Source organism: Calliphora vicina, chromosome 3 (assembly GCF_958450345.1).
Source record: "Calliphora vicina chromosome 3, idCalVici1.1, whole genome shotgun sequence".
Taxonomy (NCBI): domain Eukaryota; kingdom Metazoa; phylum Arthropoda; class Insecta; order Diptera; family Calliphoridae; genus Calliphora; species Calliphora vicina.
Window position 1 is genome coordinate 124,581,283 of NC_088782.1, and position 17,811 is coordinate 124,599,093.

The window sequence follows — 17,811 nt, forward strand, 5'->3', positions numbered from 1 at the left end:
AGTAAAATATTTATACAGACAATTTTCCCATTTCAAGACTTTTCAAGACTAACAAAGGCCAAGTTTAACAGCTTATAACTCGGTCAAATGTCAAGCTATTACAATGATATTTGGCTAGAAGAATCTTCAAGACCAGAACTTTATAATAAGAAAATAAAATTTGTGCCACGCCCATTTTTTCTTATAATTAAAACTGTATTAAAACTGTCATTTTGATTTGTCAATTATAAAGCAATATTGTATACTTTGAAAATAAATTGTACATCATAATAAAGCCCACATTCCCTTCTATTCAATGCAGAATAAATCGTATCAATAACTCTCAAAATAAGTGAGTTATATGAAAATAAGTAAATTAGTTATACAGACAATTTCACCATTTTAAGGGAATTTATTTTGTTTTCAATTTCTTTTATTATTTAATAAAATTATTCAATAATTTTTCTTTATTATTTCAATATTTAAACTTAATGCTAAAAATATTTTGTTTTTTTATTAACAATAACATTATATTTAAATTGTTTTTTGTTTAAGGTTTAATTATTTAAATTAAAAATTACTAAAAAAGAAAAACTTACATTAAATATAAATTGTAATAACATTTTAAGAATTGTTTATATAATATTTTGATTTAAAAATAATTAAAGATAAATTAAATATAATGTTTATATATAAAAAATATTACACATGTTCGGTTTTTTTGTTTTTTGATATTCGAGTAGTTTTTGTTTTGTTTTGATTCTTATAAAAATCTAACAATTATTAATAATATTTGATTAAAAATACCAAGTAAATAAACTAATAATAAATAAGATCTGGTTTGTGCTTGCTTAATTATAATTAATTTACTAATTATACAAACGATAAACATAGGCCCAGCTATTCGTAGACAGAAAGTTAATAACAGTTAAAGTTTGTGTCTTTAGTTGGCATCACTGTTTGCCGTTAGCTGTCAAGCAGTGTTGCTAACTTTAATCTTTTGTTTACAGTTAGGGGCCTGTCAATGAATTTTCTTTTCGAAAATATTGCCATACTTAAAGAAAGAAAATTGAAGATTTTGTTATTTATAGGTTGGTCGTTGGTTATTTGTGGGTTTTGTAAACTTTGAAACATTAAATACATTTGCCATTTAGTTTATGCTGTAAATATTAGTTATTTTTTTGCTTAAAGGACGGATTTGTATAATTTTTAAACAATATATCGTTTAGATTTTCAAATTTCTGTGATGTAATTATGAAGAATTTAAAATTTCATGAATTTCTTTTACTAATTGGAAGACAACATATAAAAAAATACTTTAAAAAGAGAAAAAAAGTAAAAAAAAAACAAAATTTTCTATAAATTAAAGGAAAAATTATGATTTCTTATCATTTTCATCTGTACACAGTCTTGGTTTTTTGTTTTTAAATAACGAAAATTCCTATTTCCTCTAAACTTCCGTGCTGTGCGTTTGTATGCGCACCTTCTTAACACTGCCATTGCGTCGCATGGGCGGTGAGCTGCCCGAACCCGAGTAACCAGGATTTTGTATGCCCAAGGCATTTTCTGGCCTTGGACGGGGTTTCTTTAAACTAGACCTTAAGGGTGAGCGTGTAACAGACTCCACCGTGGAACCATTTGATACACTGGTGACCATGGTGCTCATAGAGGCCACACTGCCTGAGCCATTGCGTATGCCAGCATAGGGTTTGCCCGAGGCATCGGTCACAGAAATGCCTATTAAAGTAACAACATTATGAAATTAAAATCATTATTTATTTAACATTCAATTCATTGTAACATACCATTTTTAGTTCTTGGTTCTTTAAAGCCAGGATTATTTATCGTTGTGGCCGATGATGGTGAGGCAGCATCAATCATCATGGTGGGATCACCACCGGGCTTTTTGGAATACAAAACATCGTATAAAGCCAATACAAAAAGAGGTATACTTAAGATAATAACAACAATCTGGAATTAAGAGAGAGAAAAAAAATTATTAATAAAAAATTATAGAATCAAAATCTTTTTTTCAATTCATATAATAGATTTTTTTTAAAAAAAAAACCTAAATTATGAAAATCACTCAGTTTTAAAATAATTAGTTGAATGCTTGCCAAAAAAATTGATTTATTTAACGAACCTTTCGTACTTTTTCTTATGAATACCGGGTACTCATTTCAAAATTTTAATTTTCTTAGAAAATTATTTGATTTTAATGTATTTCATTGCTAAATTTGTTTAGGAACTTCAGATTTTATAAAAAAATTCTTAATAACTAATGTGGGTACCGGGTACTCGTTAAAATTTTAATAATTATTTTATTAATCCATAAATAGATAAGAAAAATACCGAAAATCGTAATATTTACTTTGTGGTTACCGGGTAGTCATTTGATAATTCCGCTGTCTAAAGAAAATTTATTGTTTGGAATACTTTTTTTTAAATATTCTTTGATTTTTATAAATTAAATTAATTTGTTTTAATATCTTCTAGATAGCAGCTTAATATAGATACATAAAGACCTATTCATTGAATGTTTTCTATTTTTATTACAGTGATTACCGGTTACTCGTTTTAAACTTATAGTTTTCTTAAAGCATTAGCTATTTTTTGTTTATATTTCTTATAAGCAAAAAATGTTCAAAAACTGTATTATTTATTAATGTGAGTAGGTACCCGTTTGGAAATATAGATTTTTTTCTCTATCTTCTGTAAATTTTTGTTAACATTTCTTAGCTAAATTACTAATAATTTCAAAAATATTTAATAATTAAGTTTTATTTAAAGTAAATCCTATATTTTACTATGTGATTACCGGGTACTCGTTTGAAAATGATTTTTTTTTAATTTAATTTAATGTTTTTATTTTTTTTTTTATTATTTAATTTTATTGATATTTACAAATTACAATAATTTTATGGAATATCTGCTAGATAACAGCTTAATATAGTGAAATAAAGACTTATTCTTTGAATATTTTCTATTTTGATTGCAGTGATTACCGGTTATTCGTTTTAAACTTGTGGTTTTCTTAGAAAATTTGCTATTTTTTTTTGATATTTGTTATAAACGAAAAAAGGTCAAAAACTGCATTCTTTATTATTGTGATTACCGGGTACCCGTTTGGAAATATCTTTCATTCGTAATTTTTTGTTCAAATTTATTATCTAAATCACTAATAACTACTAAAAATTGTACAATTTAATAATTATGATTTTATTTAAAGAAACTCCTATATTTTACTATGTGATTACCGAGTACTCGTTTAAAAATTATATTTTTTATAAATTTTATTTAGAAATTTTAATTTTTTTTATTATTTAATTTTATTGAAATACGTTTTTAATGCAATATTTACAAATTATTAATGTGGGTACCGGTTACAATGTGAATACCGGGTACTCGTTTGAAAATTATGTTTTTTTTTAATTCAATTGTTTGTAATTGTTTTTAATTTTTTTTTATTATTTAATTTTATTGAAAGCCAGTTTTTAAAGCAATATTTACATATTATTAATGTGGGTAACGGTTACTCGATTTAAATTTTGGATTTTACATCTAATTAATATTAAAATTTTTCAATATTATTTAAGTTAAGTTTTATTTTCCACGTTATACTATAATTAATCACTAAAACAACAAACCGTTACCGTTGAGTAAAAAACCAGGGGCCGAATTACTGCATTCGATATCGAGTAAATTCGATCGTAATTTTCTTATTTGAGATTACGGCATTCGATATCGAGCATGAAATTTAGTTCATTTTGGTATAATTACGATATCGAAATTATTTTTCCGAAACGATAGTTCATTCGATCACGAGTGCGGTAATTCGGCCCCAGGACAACCTCGATTTTTGACCTATATCTGGATTACTAAGTCATTAATATAGGCAACGATGTATATAAGACCATAGTAAGTTGGACCTACAATGGGTAAAAATCGGAAAAAATATTTTTTAACCCGAATTAAAAAACAAAAAAAAATTTAAAATTTAAAAAATAAAATTTTAAAATTTAAAAAAAAAAATTTAAGTTTAAAAAAACAATTCGAAGATTTTTTTTTGCAAAAATTAAAAAACTGCAAAAAAATAATTTTGTTCACCTAAAAATATTTAAAATTTTTATTTTGAAGTATAATTTGGTGAAGGGTATATAAAATTCGGCACAGTCGAATATAGCTCTCTTAGTTGTTTTTATTTTATTAACAATTTAAGCCGGAATTATCGTTATTAAATAACCGTTACCGAAACCATCCAAATTAGCGTTACCGTTTATAATTAACTCAAATTTTTTTTACGAAAAAAATTTTTTTGTCATAAATTTGTTTTCACTAATAATTTAAAAAAATATTTTTTTCTCTTACATGTATTTTTTTAATATAAAAATTTTAAGATTTACCTGCAAATAAAACGATATTCCCCGTGATACACGAAAACCATACTTTTCAGATTCATCTATTTGTACAGCAAACATAACAGTGGCCACCAACGCCAAAATACCTAGAAACAAATAATTAAATATTAAAAAAAATTAAACAAAAAAACTATCAGCCTAACCACAAAAGCCTTAAAGTCGATTTTAAGTCCGTAAAGTTGACCATTATTTCAAATTTCGTACAATAAAACATATTTCAAATATAATTTAAAATGTTGTTTTATTATTATAAAATAATCGTTTAGTTTTGAACTTTTATTAAAATTTCTTTAATAGTTAGGCTGTATAAATTCAAACGAAACACATTGTATAAATGGAAATATTTTGAAACCATTTCGTTTTATAAAATGAGGCCGTTATTATTTCAGGAAATAAGTTCCTTAAACTGTTATCAAACTTACCTCCTATTAAGGATAAAACCATTTTGGTCATAACCATTGATGTATAGGACATGACCACTTTCTCTCGCGAAGAAATCATGGCAATTTGTATGACGGATAAAATGCAAAATAAACCAAAGGCAGCTGAACTTAAAATGGCAAAAATGCCGCTAATAAAAATGGCAGCTAAAAGACAAAGAGAGAGAGAGAACATTATTACAAAATCAGTATCATCTTATAGCTTACCTGCCAATTTTAATTGACAGTTAATAAATGTAACTTTAAGACTGTAGATTTTACTTACATGACAATTTAAATTTCGACACATCACTGCCACACTTCTCCCGATTATAGGCTAACTGTTTGCATACTTTAAAGGGACCAAAGTAACCATGATCGAAATCATAGCCGCCCGAGGGTGAGTCATAATAACCCCAGATGGGTATGCCAATGGCGGCCGATGCTAAAGCAAAACATATAAAACCCAAACAAGTTACGCCAGCAGCATAAAGAGCAATTTTCGATTTGGCCATTTTTTAATGATCAGCATAGTAGTAAAAGCCTCTAAAACAATAAAAACAAACTGGCAAATCTAACTCAATTACAAGATCCAGCACAAAACATCAAGCATCAAATTATATGGTTGTAAGTATTAAAACAAGGCAGAGATCAAGCACTAAAAAGAGAAAAAATAATTTAAAAAAAATTAGTATTTTGTTAATAATAACATTAATTAAATAAATTTATTACTTATTAACTAAATTTAAGAATTACTTATGTTCGGTGTGAAATTTTGTATTAAAATATGTGTCATACACAATATTTTTTTTAATTTCTTTCTTTAAATATTTTACTGTTATTAATACTAAACTACTCTTACACTAACATTTCAAATTGAATGTCAATGTCAGTGTCATATTTAATGACAAATGACACTTTATGTTGCTGTTGTTGTGGTCCCAAGTAAATACTCGTATTATTTAAGTGTTTCTGTTGGATTATTTCATATTTGAAATTGTTTAATTAATATGTTTGTACTGGCGAATTAAGCGAATTAAATACAGTAAGAAAATAAAATAGAAAAGAAATATAGAGAGAAAACTAACTGTAGAAATTTGTTGTCATTCAAATTTAGGTCAAGTGGCAAATATTTACGAGTATTAAAATGCTAGACATAAATATCTGAAGATAATCTTATTAGCAGAAATGTTTAAAAATAAGGTGAAAAACCATCTTAAAATCAACGAGCAATAATGTACATATATAAAATTTACATTGCATACAGAATCATGGCCCCCTATTTATATCAATAACCAAACAATAATTCAACAAACGGAAGTTAAATACCTCGGAATACTACACATCGATTGTCGCCTTATATGGAAAAGTCATATAAATGCAAAGTTGACTCAAAAGAAATTGAAATCAATTTAAATTAATTGACTCATTGGCAGCGATATTGGCAGATTGATGCCGCAGATATTTACAAATCATTTCTAGTTAAGGATCTAGTTCAGGTTTTTCTACAGGTTCTAGTTCAGATCTAATTCTACTTTTAGTTTAGGTTCTAGTTCAGATTCTAGTTCAGTTCTAGTTTAGTTCTAGTTTAGTTCTAGTTCAGTTCAGTTCTAGTTCAGTTCTAGTTCAGTTCTAGTTCAGTTCTAGTTCAGTTCTAGTTCAGTTCTAGTTCAGTTCTAGTTCAGTTCTAGTTCAGTTCTAGTTCAGTTCTAGTTCAGTTCTAGTTCAGTTCTAGTTCAGTTCTAGTTCAGTTCTAGTTCAGTTCTAGTTCAGTTCTAGTTCAGTTCTAGTTCAGTTCTAGTTCAGTTCTAGTTCAGTTCTAGTTCAGTTCTAGTTCAGTTCTAGTTCAGTTCTAGTTCAGTTCTAGTTCAGTTCTAGTTCAGTTCTAGTTCAGTTCTAGTTCAGTTCTAGTTCAGTTCTAGTTCAGTTCTAGTTCAGTTCTAGTTCAGTTCTAGTTCAGTTCTAGTTCAGTTCTAGTTCAGTTCTAGTTCAGTTCTAGTTCAGTACAAGTTCAGTTCTAGTTCAGTTCTAGTTCAGTTCTAGTTCCGTTCTAGTTCCGTTCTAGTTCAGTTCTTGTTCAGTTCTAGTTCAGTTCTAGTTCAGTTCTAGTTCAGTTCTAGTTCAGTTCTAGTTCAGTTCTAGTTCAGTTCTAGTTCAGTTCTAGTTCAGTTCTAGTTCAGTTCTAGTTCAGTTCTAGTTCAGTTCTAGTTCAGTTCTAGTTCAGTTCTAGTTCAGTTCTAGTTCAGTTCTAGTTCAGTTCTAGTTCAGTTCTAGTTCAGTTCTAGTTCAGTTCTAGTTCAGTTCTAGTTCAGTTCTAGTTCAGTTCTAGTTCTAGTTCAGTTCTAGTTCAGTTCTAGTTCTAGTTCAGTTCTAGTTCAGTTCTAGTTCAGTTCTAGTTCAGTTCTAGTTCAGTTCTAGTTCAGTTCTAGTTCAGTTCTAGTTCAGTTCTAGTTCAGTTCTAGTTCAGTTCTAGTTCAGTTCTAGTTCAGTTCTAGTTCAGTTCTAGTTCAGTTCTAGTTCAGTTCTAGTTCAGTTCTAGTTCAGTTCTAGTTCAGTTCTAGTTCAGTTCTAGTTCAGTTCTAGTTCAGTTCTAGTTCAGTTCTAGTTCAGTTCTAGTTCAGTTCTAGTTCAGTTCTAGTTCAGTTCTAGTTCAGTTCTAGTTCAGTTCTAGTTCAGTTCTAGTTCAGTTCTAGTTCAGTTCTAGTTCAGTTCTAGTTCAGTTCTAGTTCAGTTCTAGTTCAGTTCTAGTTCAGTTCTAGTTCAGTTCTAGTTCAGTTCTAGTTCAGTTCTAGTTCAGTTCTAGTTCAGTTCTAGTTCAGTTCTAGTTCAGTTCTAGTTCAGTTCTAGTTCAGTTCTAGTTCAGTTCTAGTTCAGTTCTAGTTCAGTTCTAGTTCAGTTCTAGTTCAGTTCTAGTTCAGTTCTAGTTCAGTTCTAGTTCAGTTCTAGTTCAGTTCTAGTTCAGTTCTAGTTCAGTTCTAGTTCAGTTCTAGTTCAGTTCTAGTTCAGTTCTAGTTCAGTTCTAGTTCAGTTCTAGTTCAGTTCTAGTTCAGTTCTAGTTCAGTTCTAGTTCAGTTCTAGTTCAGTTCTAGTTCAGTTCTAGTTCAGTTCTAGTTCAGTTCTAGTTCAGTTCTAGTTCAGTTCTAGTTCAGTTCTAGTTCAGTTCTAGTTCAGTTCTAGTTCAGTTCTAGTTCTAGTTCAGTTCTAGTTCAGTTCTAGTTCAGTTCTAGTTCAGTTCTAGTTCAGTTCTAGTTCAGTTCTAGTTCAGTTCTAGTTCAGTTCTAGTTCAGTTCTAGTTCAGTTCTAGTTCAGTTCTAGTTCAGTTCTAGTTCAGTTCTAGTTCAGTTCTAGTTCAGTTCTAGTTCAGTTCTAGTTCAGTTCTAGTTCAGTTCTAGTTCAGTTCTAGTTCAGTTCTAGTTCAGTTCTAGTTCAGTTCTAGTTCAGTTCTAGTTCAGTTCTAGTTCAGTTCTAGTTCAGTTCTAGTTCTAGTTCAGTTCTAGTTCAGTTCTAGTTCAGTTCTAGTTCTAGTTCAGTTCTAGTTCAGTTCTAGTACAGTTCTAGTTCAGTTCTAGTTTAGGCTCTGGTTCTAATTATGTTCTAGTTCTTGTTTTTCGCCTTTTCATGACAGTCGCTAACGCTATAATTCTATTTGAGACTCAAAACAGTTTAACCTATATTATTAAATGTTTGTTAGAAGATTGTTGTTTTTTTATCTTTTATAAAACATCATTAAACTCTTTAACATATTAATCGACTAAAGTTCTTTATCGCATTAATTTTTTGTTTCTATTATTTTCTCATTCCTTTCATTTGAAACCATGTTTTCATTGTCACGATTTTCAAGCCACAAAAACCTCAAGAAAAACAACTGAAATAAAATAGTTGTTGCTGCAGCGAATATTGAATAAAAAGTGTTATGTGGGAGCTTAAGTTGAAATAAACCGCTTCCCCCAATGGATTAAATAGACTTTAAAGACCTACAAACCTAAACTCTAGCTTTTTTATGAAGAAAAAAAAGCTGAAATCCAAAAAACGTGAGTTAAAGGTGGCATAAAAGAAAAGTTATTAACATTAATGGAAATTCTTAGAATATTAAGTTATTCCTGCAACATTAACAACGACATTAGACATAAACACAGACAAGTTATGGAACTTGGCAAAAACAATGGCAGAAATGTTGCCCCAAAATCTAACACTACAAAGATTTATAAAAGCAAAAAAAAATAGGATGATTTATTAAGGAAAGCAGGCCTTAAGTTATAAAAACTTTGAAGATTAATAGTTTCAAAGTGAAAGCTTAAGGGGAGTTTAAAATGCAATACAATAGTAATAACATTAACATTTAGGATGATATTGAATACAAGGTTTACACTAGATCAAAAAACGTTTTTAAATTTAAAGGTTTCTGAAAGGAGATTTATAATAAAGAGGGATAGTTTATTTCAATTTCAACTAAGTGACCATATCTAATTTTTCGAAATAATTCAATTAAATCACGCTCACGTCTAAAATACCTAACTGAAATTAATAATATTTACCCACAATATTAGTTATTGTCTTAAGCAGTTTGGTATTGAAAATCAGCATCATCGGTTCAGTAAAGAAAATATTATGAATCAAAATGAAAGACAACCTCTAAAATTATTTTTTTATTGAATTCCGTGGAAAATATCTTGGATTAATCTTAAACTTAGAGACAAAATATAAAAAAAATAAGTTGTGCCGTTTTTCATAATTTAAAAAATTCTTTATCTCACACTTTTAATTCAACACCTGCATATGTCTTAACTCCCACGCTTTACTATTCATTTAAAATTTTATTAATTTTTCTCTAAACCTTTATAATTTATTTCCACCATTATTTCTCTCACTTCTCTTGCCACCTAGGTCGTTTTCAAATCAATTTTTCCCATTTATTTCTTTTTATTTCATAAAATTAATAGAACAATATTAAACTCATTTTGTTACACTTATTTAGAAATTTATGCTGGCTTTATTTAGTGTGGTGTGTGCGTGATAGTTTAGTAACCTTTCTAAAACAGCCATCTAAACACTTGTACGAGTAACCTTTTTTCCATTATTTTTTTTTTTTTTTGCTTTTTGCCTCTCAATCTTCTTATCTTTCCACACTAAAAAACTCGTACAAGAATACGTTGTACACAATAACAGCAGCATAAATAACAATAACAAATTAAGACGATTGAAAAAAATAATATTTAGTTTAGACGTGTTACAGCAAAAAATATAGAAAAAAAATTCATACTTAAGACACACAAAACAGTTACGAACGTTACGCCCAACTGATCACAGCTTATTCCATTCATTTGAACACCCTCCTGGGTAGGCAACATAATTTGAGGTGGTATTTGGTATTTGTTATGGAAATGGAGGCCACATAGATTTTTATTATAATTTATTATAAAGCTATAGAAAAGCTCTCTATAAAAGAGCCGCTAGGTTCTAGTTCCATTTCAGGTTCTAGTTCAGTTCCATTTCAGGTTCCAGTTCTAGTTCAGGTTCTAGTTCAGGTTCCAGTTCATGTTCTATTTCCAGTTTAGGTTCTAGTTCAGGTTCTAGTTGAGGTTCTAGTTCAGTTCCAGTTCTAGTTCAGGTTCTAGCTCCAGTTCAGGTTCTAGTTGAGGTTCTAGTTCAGGTTGTAGTTCAGATTCCAGTTCAGGTTGTAGTTCAGATTCCAGTTCAGGTTGTAGTTCAGTTCCAGTTCAGGTTCTAGTTCAGATTCCAGTTCATGTTCTATTTCCAGTTCAGGTTCCAGTTCAGGTTCTAGTTCAGGTTCTAGTTCAGGTTCTAGTTCAGATTCCAGTTCAGGTTCTAGCTCCAGTTCAGGTTCTAGTTCTAGTTCCAGTTCAGGTTCTAGTTGAGATTCCAGTTCATGTTCTAGTTCCAGTTCAGGTTCTAGTTCAGGTTCTAGTTCAGGTTCTAGTTCAGTTCCAGTTCAGGTTCTAGTTCAGTTCCAGTTCAGGTTCTAGTTCAGTTCCAGTTCAGGTTCTAGTTCAGATTCCAGTTCAGGTTCTATTTCCAGTTCAGGTTCAGGTTCCAGTTCAGGTTCTAGTTCAGGTTCTAGTTCCAGTTCAGGTTCTAGTTCCATTTCAGGTTCTAGTTCAGGTTCTAGTTCAGTTCCAGTTCAGGTTCTAGTTCAGTTCCAGTTCAGGTTCTAGTTCAGATTCCAGTTCATGTTCTATTTCCAGTTCAGGTTCTAGTTCATGTTCTAGTTCTAGTTCAGGTTCTAGTTCAGGTTCTAGTTCAGGTTCTAGTTCAGTTCCAGTTCAGGTTCTAGTTCAGTTCCAGTTCAGGTTCTAGTTCAGATTCCAGTTCATGTTCTATTTCCAGTTCAGGTTCCAGTTCAGGTTCTAGTTCAGGTTCTAGTTCAGATTCCAGTTCAGGTTCTAGCTCCAGTTCAGGTTCTAGTTCCAGTTCAGGTTCTAGTTGAGGTTATAGTTCAGTTCCAGTTCAGGTTGTAGTTCAGATTCCAGTTCAGGTTCTAGCTCCAGTTCAGGTTCTAGTTCAGTTCCAGTTCCAGTTCAGGTTCTAGTTCAGATTCCAGTTCAGGTTCTATTTCCAGTTCAGGTTCTATTTTTAGTTCAGGTTCTAGTTCCAGTTCAGGTCCTAGTTCAGGTTCTAGTTCAGGTTCAAGTTGAATTAAGGTTCGAGTTCTGGTTCAGGTTCTTGTTCAGGTTCTAGTTCGGGTTCTAGTTTGGGTTCTATTTCAGTTTCTAGTTCAGTTCTAGTTCAGTTCTAATTCAGTTCTAGTTCAGTTCTAGTTCGTTTTTATTACAGGTTCAGTTCTAGTTAAGCTTAATTTAGAGTATTCAATATTCGTTTTATATCTTTCAATTTTCTATGAAAGATGTAGTAATATCTTCCATATAAAATTGATTTATTTTCCCCTTCACCAGCAACAATGTAAAGAAAGAAGTCTTGCAAAAATAACATAATAATGATTATTAAATAATGTTAGTAATGAAGAGAGTGGTAAAATCTTAACTACACCAAAGTAGCAATGTGTAAAATAAATTTATATTTTTTATGGTTTTATAGACAAATTTTTATTCTTGCTATTTCTTTAAGTCGCCCTCCTCCCCTGGCCCCTTTAACAGAGAACTTAATCTTCTCGTTTTACAACTTTTTCAATGAAAATCATGAGCATGTTCAAATGTCATTTACAAATGGTGTGTTTGCGAATAAATTCTAAGCGTTTGTTTGCTTTTTTTAGATTCTATTAAGAATTTGTTGTTAAAAATAAACCGTTACTAAATTCCTTTTTATATTTATTAAGCTGAGTTACCCATGGTTGCATTTTTTGTTTATTTTTTTGCTATAAATCACGCAATTCTTGTAAATTTCTATTTAAGTTTTTGGTTTTTTTTTATAGAGAAATAGAAATAAAGAGGAAAAACCTTTAATAAAATCAAAGGTTATTTATTTATATTCGTACAATAAAAAATAAACTTTACGTGGAACTTTGGTAAATGTAACAATGACTTTTATTTAAGGCTAAAATGTAGGCCAAAATTTCAAATAGCAGAATAAATCCTTTATTCTATAGAGCGAGGGGAGTTAGAAAAGGTTTAATTCCATGAAATTAGAAACCATTTTTCAAGGGTTAAATCATCATTGGATATAGAAACCTTATTTTCTAGATTAAGTCCTAGAGGCTGAATCTATATCTCAATGATGACTATATTTTCTGCCCTCTTACTTTCTGTCTGCTACGTAAAGTAGTATAAAAGCACGTGTGTCACGACTATTTTACTTGCAGCCAACTTGCCACACATTTTTTTAACACAGCCACAACAGACACGCTCATACCTTCATAGCAACAATTATTTATATAGTCTAATTTCGAATACTTTGAAATTTGAATAAATGTATGTTTGAAAGCAACAATAACCAACAATAGTAATAATAATAACAACAAAACCTTCGTTGGTAGTATCGATTTTCTTGATTGCATTTATTGTTAAATACTGGGTTTTCTTTTGCCATAAACAATTGTTTGGTCGTGAGTGGAGGGCAGCCTGAAAAGTAACTGTCAAGTTGGGGATCTTTCGAATCAATGTTAAAGACTCTAGTCTTTAGTTAAAGACTCCAGTCTTTAGTTAAAGACTCCAGTCTTTAGTTAAAGACTCCAGTCTTTAGTTAAAGACTCCAGTCTTTAGTTAAAGACTCCAGTCTTTAGTTAAAGACTCCAGTCTTTAGTTAAAGACTCCAGTCTTTAGTTAAAGACTCCAGTCTTTAGTTAAAGACTCCAGTCTGTAGTTAAAGACTCCAGTCTTTAGTTAAAGACTCCAGTCTTTAGTTAAAGACTCCAGTCTTTAGTTAAAGACTCCAGTCTTTAGTTAAAGACTCCAGTCTTTAGTTAAAGACTCCAGTCTGTAGTTAAAGACTCCAGTCTTTGGAAGAAGATTCGAAAGTTATTTTGTTCTGAAAGGACCTTTCAGCCTGCCTTCATATTTGTTGGTAGTTGTTCAAAATGCACTTGTTACCATGGTTTTTACACACATCCATTTAAACACTTGCACTCAATTCATACGGCTATCAATGTGTAACACTTACCTAAACAATAAATATCAACCCTGCTTCCTCTCTTCCTTTAGCATTCCCCTTCTCTTTCTCACTCTCACTCTCTCTCTCACTGTTATTTTGTTTTGAAAACAAAACAAAAACCTTAGGAAGGCGTTTTTGGGGGGTCTTTTTATAAAAGTTTATTTAACTTTTACCTACATTTTTTTATTTTTGTTTGTTACTAAATTCTCAATGCAGCAGTTAAAGCAATTTTCTGGTAAATAACTAGAAATTTTAAATTACTTTTGTTATCTATAACTACGATTTTTTAGTTTTATTTTTATTTTTTTTTTTTTTGTTGTTTCTTATAAAGTTGCAATTGTTAGGGCAAATTATATTTTTTCGCAGCAGTTTTGTTTTTTTTGCTAATTTAAAATATTTTTCATAGTTTAAATGTTGTACTATAAAGAAATAGTAGTAAATTTAATAAGACAAGTCATTATTTAATAGCAGGGGAAAATAGAAAATTAAATAAAAAAAATACAATAATAATAGACATTACCTAGATTTGAAGTAATTTGGTTAGTATATTGTTGAAAAAAGGTAGATTGAATTAAAAAACTTTAAATCATTGGACAAAGCATTAGAAAATAGGTTTGGAAGGGGTAACTTTAAACGGCTAAAGTAATAATCATGACTTATACGTTGTTATGATAAAGACTAACTAACCGTGTTTAGACTAAAGGATTAACTAACCGCCGTTAGCTAGTAGTCTAAAACATAACTATCATTTCATTGTTTTCTTTCCCTGCTTCATCATGATATCAGTTGTGAATGTGCAATATTTTTCCTTCGTATTTCTTAAATTTTTTTTAGAGGTTGTCTTAGATTTTGATTCATAACTTTTTTGCTTTCAGCCCGATTTAGCTGATATTCAATAGCACATAGCCTAGGACTATAACTAATATTTGGGGTAAATATCCTTAATTTCCATTTAGTATTTTGAACGTGAGCATGTTTTACACACACATCCAGAAGGACACAGCTAAAACAACTTGGAATTTCATACTTCATGGGAATGCTGATGAAAATTTCTCAATGTTATAACACAAATGACAAATCTTTCATATATTTTGGGTCACCCTTTATTTAATAAAAATAAATCTGAGACTTCTTTCCATTTCATAAGCACATAAATAAATCATAATTATTGAGTGTAAAATTATGAAATAAAACAAATAACATTATTGACCTTTTAACCCGCCTGCCACACAAACTCTAGCTGTCTCATATTTCCCTACCTCACCCAATATTTCTTAAGATATAAATATAAATACAAACTCAAATTTCTTTATTTCATTATAATTTTGTTTAATACTGTAGTCATGGTGGAGTTCATTTCATTTTATTTTCTAATTTGTATACAATTCGTTGAGCATTAATTAGAAAATGTTCTTTTATGTTTCTATTTTTTTTTTCTCTCTAATTGAATGAATTTCATTTGAAAGAAAATTGTATAACAAAAAAAATAAAAATAAATGTTTATGGTTTGATTTGATTTGGAGGAAATTTTTGTTAAACAATTCAAGTGCAAAATTATAATTTGTATTCATACATTGATTAACTTGGGTCAAATTATGAAATATGTCAAAAAATCTAACACGAGTTTCTTTAATTTAAATTTGGTAAATTTCCCTTCCATTACAAATTAACCTTTATGGGCTTGAGCAAATTATGTCTTGTTTCAAATCAATGCTTTATTTATATTTTTTATTGCTATTTATTACTATTTTCCTATTCATTAATAATGTCATTTTTAAATTCTTTCCAACAATTGATTTTTATTGTTTTTTAATTGAAAAACAACACAAGTTTCATTGACGTCTGATTAAATCTCCGTAAAAGCCCTTAAAAAAAAACTATGTTACGCTGATACACTGACATAGAAGTGTTAATTGTTGTTACGGAAGACATAAAATGTTTAGAATTCGTTTAGTATGTTAGTATGTCAGTTATGTCCCAGCAGTAATTGTCAATAATGTCTGACCACTTGGTTGACTTCAATTTAAACATTTTAGGTCATTTGCACGTACATATGTGCCCTTTGTAGTGAAGAGAGAAGTCAATTGGTTACTTTATACATCCCATGTAACCTAGAGTGAAGTCAATTGTCTCTTCAGTGTCTCTAAGTAATCCAGAGTGTAGTCACTTTGAACGTTTATTTTGTACTGCTCTTTAATTTATACATTGTAGGTCATTTGACACGTATCTGCCCTTTATAGGGCAGAAAGAAGTCAATTGGTTACTTCATACATCCCATGTAACCTAGAGTGAAGTCAATGGTCTCTTAAGTGTCTCTAAGTAATCTAGAGTGTAGCCACTTTGAACGTTTATTTTGTACTGCTCTTTAATTTATATATTTTGGGTCATTTGGGTATGGGTATGTGCCCTTTGTAAAGCAGAAAGAAGTCAATTGGTTACTTTATACATCCCATGTAACCTAGCGTGAAGTTAATTTTCACTTTAGTGTGACTAGCCACGTAGCTAATTATGTAACTAGTTGTCACCTTAAATGTTAGGCAAAATCACTAGTTGTGGACAGTCTCCTAAAACTGCTGGGGTCGTAACATTGCATTGGTGACCTTTTTTAAATTACGTGTAAACACCACCCAGCAAAGTGTTGCCAACCTTATAATTACTGTTTTTAAGATTAAATCCTTTTGATGTGATTTGAAATTTCTATGTTGTGCTGTAATTTACTGATTTTTTTTTTCAGCTTTTACTGAAATTTTCTTTTAATCTATTATTTAACTTAATTTGCTTTATTAAATATACTTTCAGTTTCTTATTTAATTTATTTACTAATCATTTACATTTCTTATTACATTTGGTAGTTGTTTAGGATTGTGTGTGTGTTCATGTTTTATTTAGTAAAATTCAGTTTAGCCACTTACTTTATTTGATTTCATCCATTTTAGTTGTTTTTTGCCTGTTTGCAAATGATAATTTATTACAATTGATGTTTTTATTGCACATTCACAACAGACATCATCATGAAGCAGGGAATGGAAACTATGAAATGTTTAATTATGTTACACCATCCACCATTTCCGTATGTAAAATTGTTAAGTCTACTTCTAAGACTCCATAAAGTATGAAATGCTAAGTAGATGTTAGTGTAAAACACTCTGCTGTTCAAAATACCAACAGGAAATGAATAAGATTTTCCCAAAGTATCATTTATTGTTCTAAGTAGTTTGGTATTGAAAATCAACAAAATTGGTCAAGTGGAGAAAAAGTTATGAAGCCACTTACATTTTGCTTCATAACTTTTTCTACACTTGACCAATTTTGCTGTTTTTCCTCCTCTAAAAAACATGTATATATATTTTTTTATCTTTTTTATTATTACAAACTAAGTTGTAGATAATTCGTTATAATTTATCACAGATTACTGCTGAAATTCTAAATCGTTTTAGCTTTGGCCTTCTGGCTGTGTGTGTAAATCACCTTTACGTTCAAAATACCTAACAGAAATTTATAAGATTTACCCAAAATGTTAGTTATTGTTCTAAGTTGGTTGGTATTGAAAATCAGCAAAATCGGTGCTATAGGGAAAAAGTTATAAATCAAAATATAAGACAAACTTAAAAATAGCGGGATTTTGAACGCGGTTTTTGTTTTTAATTACTTATATGTCATTTTAAAGGCTACATATCTGCCATTTATTCTGACCTAGTTATTCAACATTATAGTATAAACAACAAAGTTATTTTTTGCTTCGAAAATGTAGAATTTTGTACCAATACATCATCACATGCGGGAAGTCTTGCTTTACTTCTTTAATTTGAAAAAAAAGAGCAGCTGAAGAACACCACAGCCTGTATTTGGTTTTTATAAAACGGTCTTAGTTTGAATTAAAATTTGTATGAATTTATATATTCAATTCACTGCTTTCATACCCATTCATATACTCAGCCTGTCTCTTAGTCTCTACCATTTTCACAGTTTCTGTGTGTGTAATTTAGCTTCATCGTAAATGACTCACTTGAGTGCAATTTATAAGGCACAGTGAGTAAATCACAGTGTGATTACACTTACATACATTCATATACATTCATTCACTCACTCTCTCACTTACACAATCACTTAAGCAATGTAATGCTTACTGACTGCTGGTTTTTCGACTTAAACGTAATGATCACAACCATTACTGGCCAATATTGCCAATCAATTACATATTTGAAATTTGTATTGTATCAAGACAGATTTGTTTAAGGAAAAAAAAAACTGAATTCATGAAATGCATACAAAAATATTTTCATTTAACACACAGCCAACACTTGTAGAATATTTAATTATTGTGCAAATTTTTTAATGAATGATGAATGTTTCGGTATTTTAATTTGCCCAGTCAAGTTTAATTTGAAAGTTTTAAATTTCATTTTACACTACAGACATCCATATATGGCAAA

The 17,811-nt window shown here is 29.8% G+C and overlaps 1 protein-coding gene across 1 annotated transcript in view; it reads right to left on the reverse strand.

Moving 5' to 3' along the window:
• Positions 1-390: 390 nt before the first annotated feature.
• Positions 391-17,811, reverse strand: part of LOC135954974 (uncharacterized) — a 52,974-nt gene continuing 35,553 nt past the window's right edge. The window contains exons 3-7 of the mRNA XM_065505235.1: positions 5,103-5,474; positions 4,820-4,984; positions 4,383-4,483; positions 1,785-1,950; positions 391-1,716 (exon numbers count right to left, since the gene is read on the reverse strand). Of these exons, the coding sequence (XP_065361307.1) occupies positions 1,430-1,716; positions 1,785-1,950; positions 4,383-4,483; positions 4,820-4,984; positions 5,103-5,331 (948 nt within the window). The 5' untranslated portion in view covers positions 5,332-5,474 and the 3' untranslated portion in view covers positions 391-1,429. The remainder of the gene's footprint in view (positions 1,717-1,784; positions 1,951-4,382; positions 4,484-4,819; positions 4,985-5,102; positions 5,475-17,811) is intronic.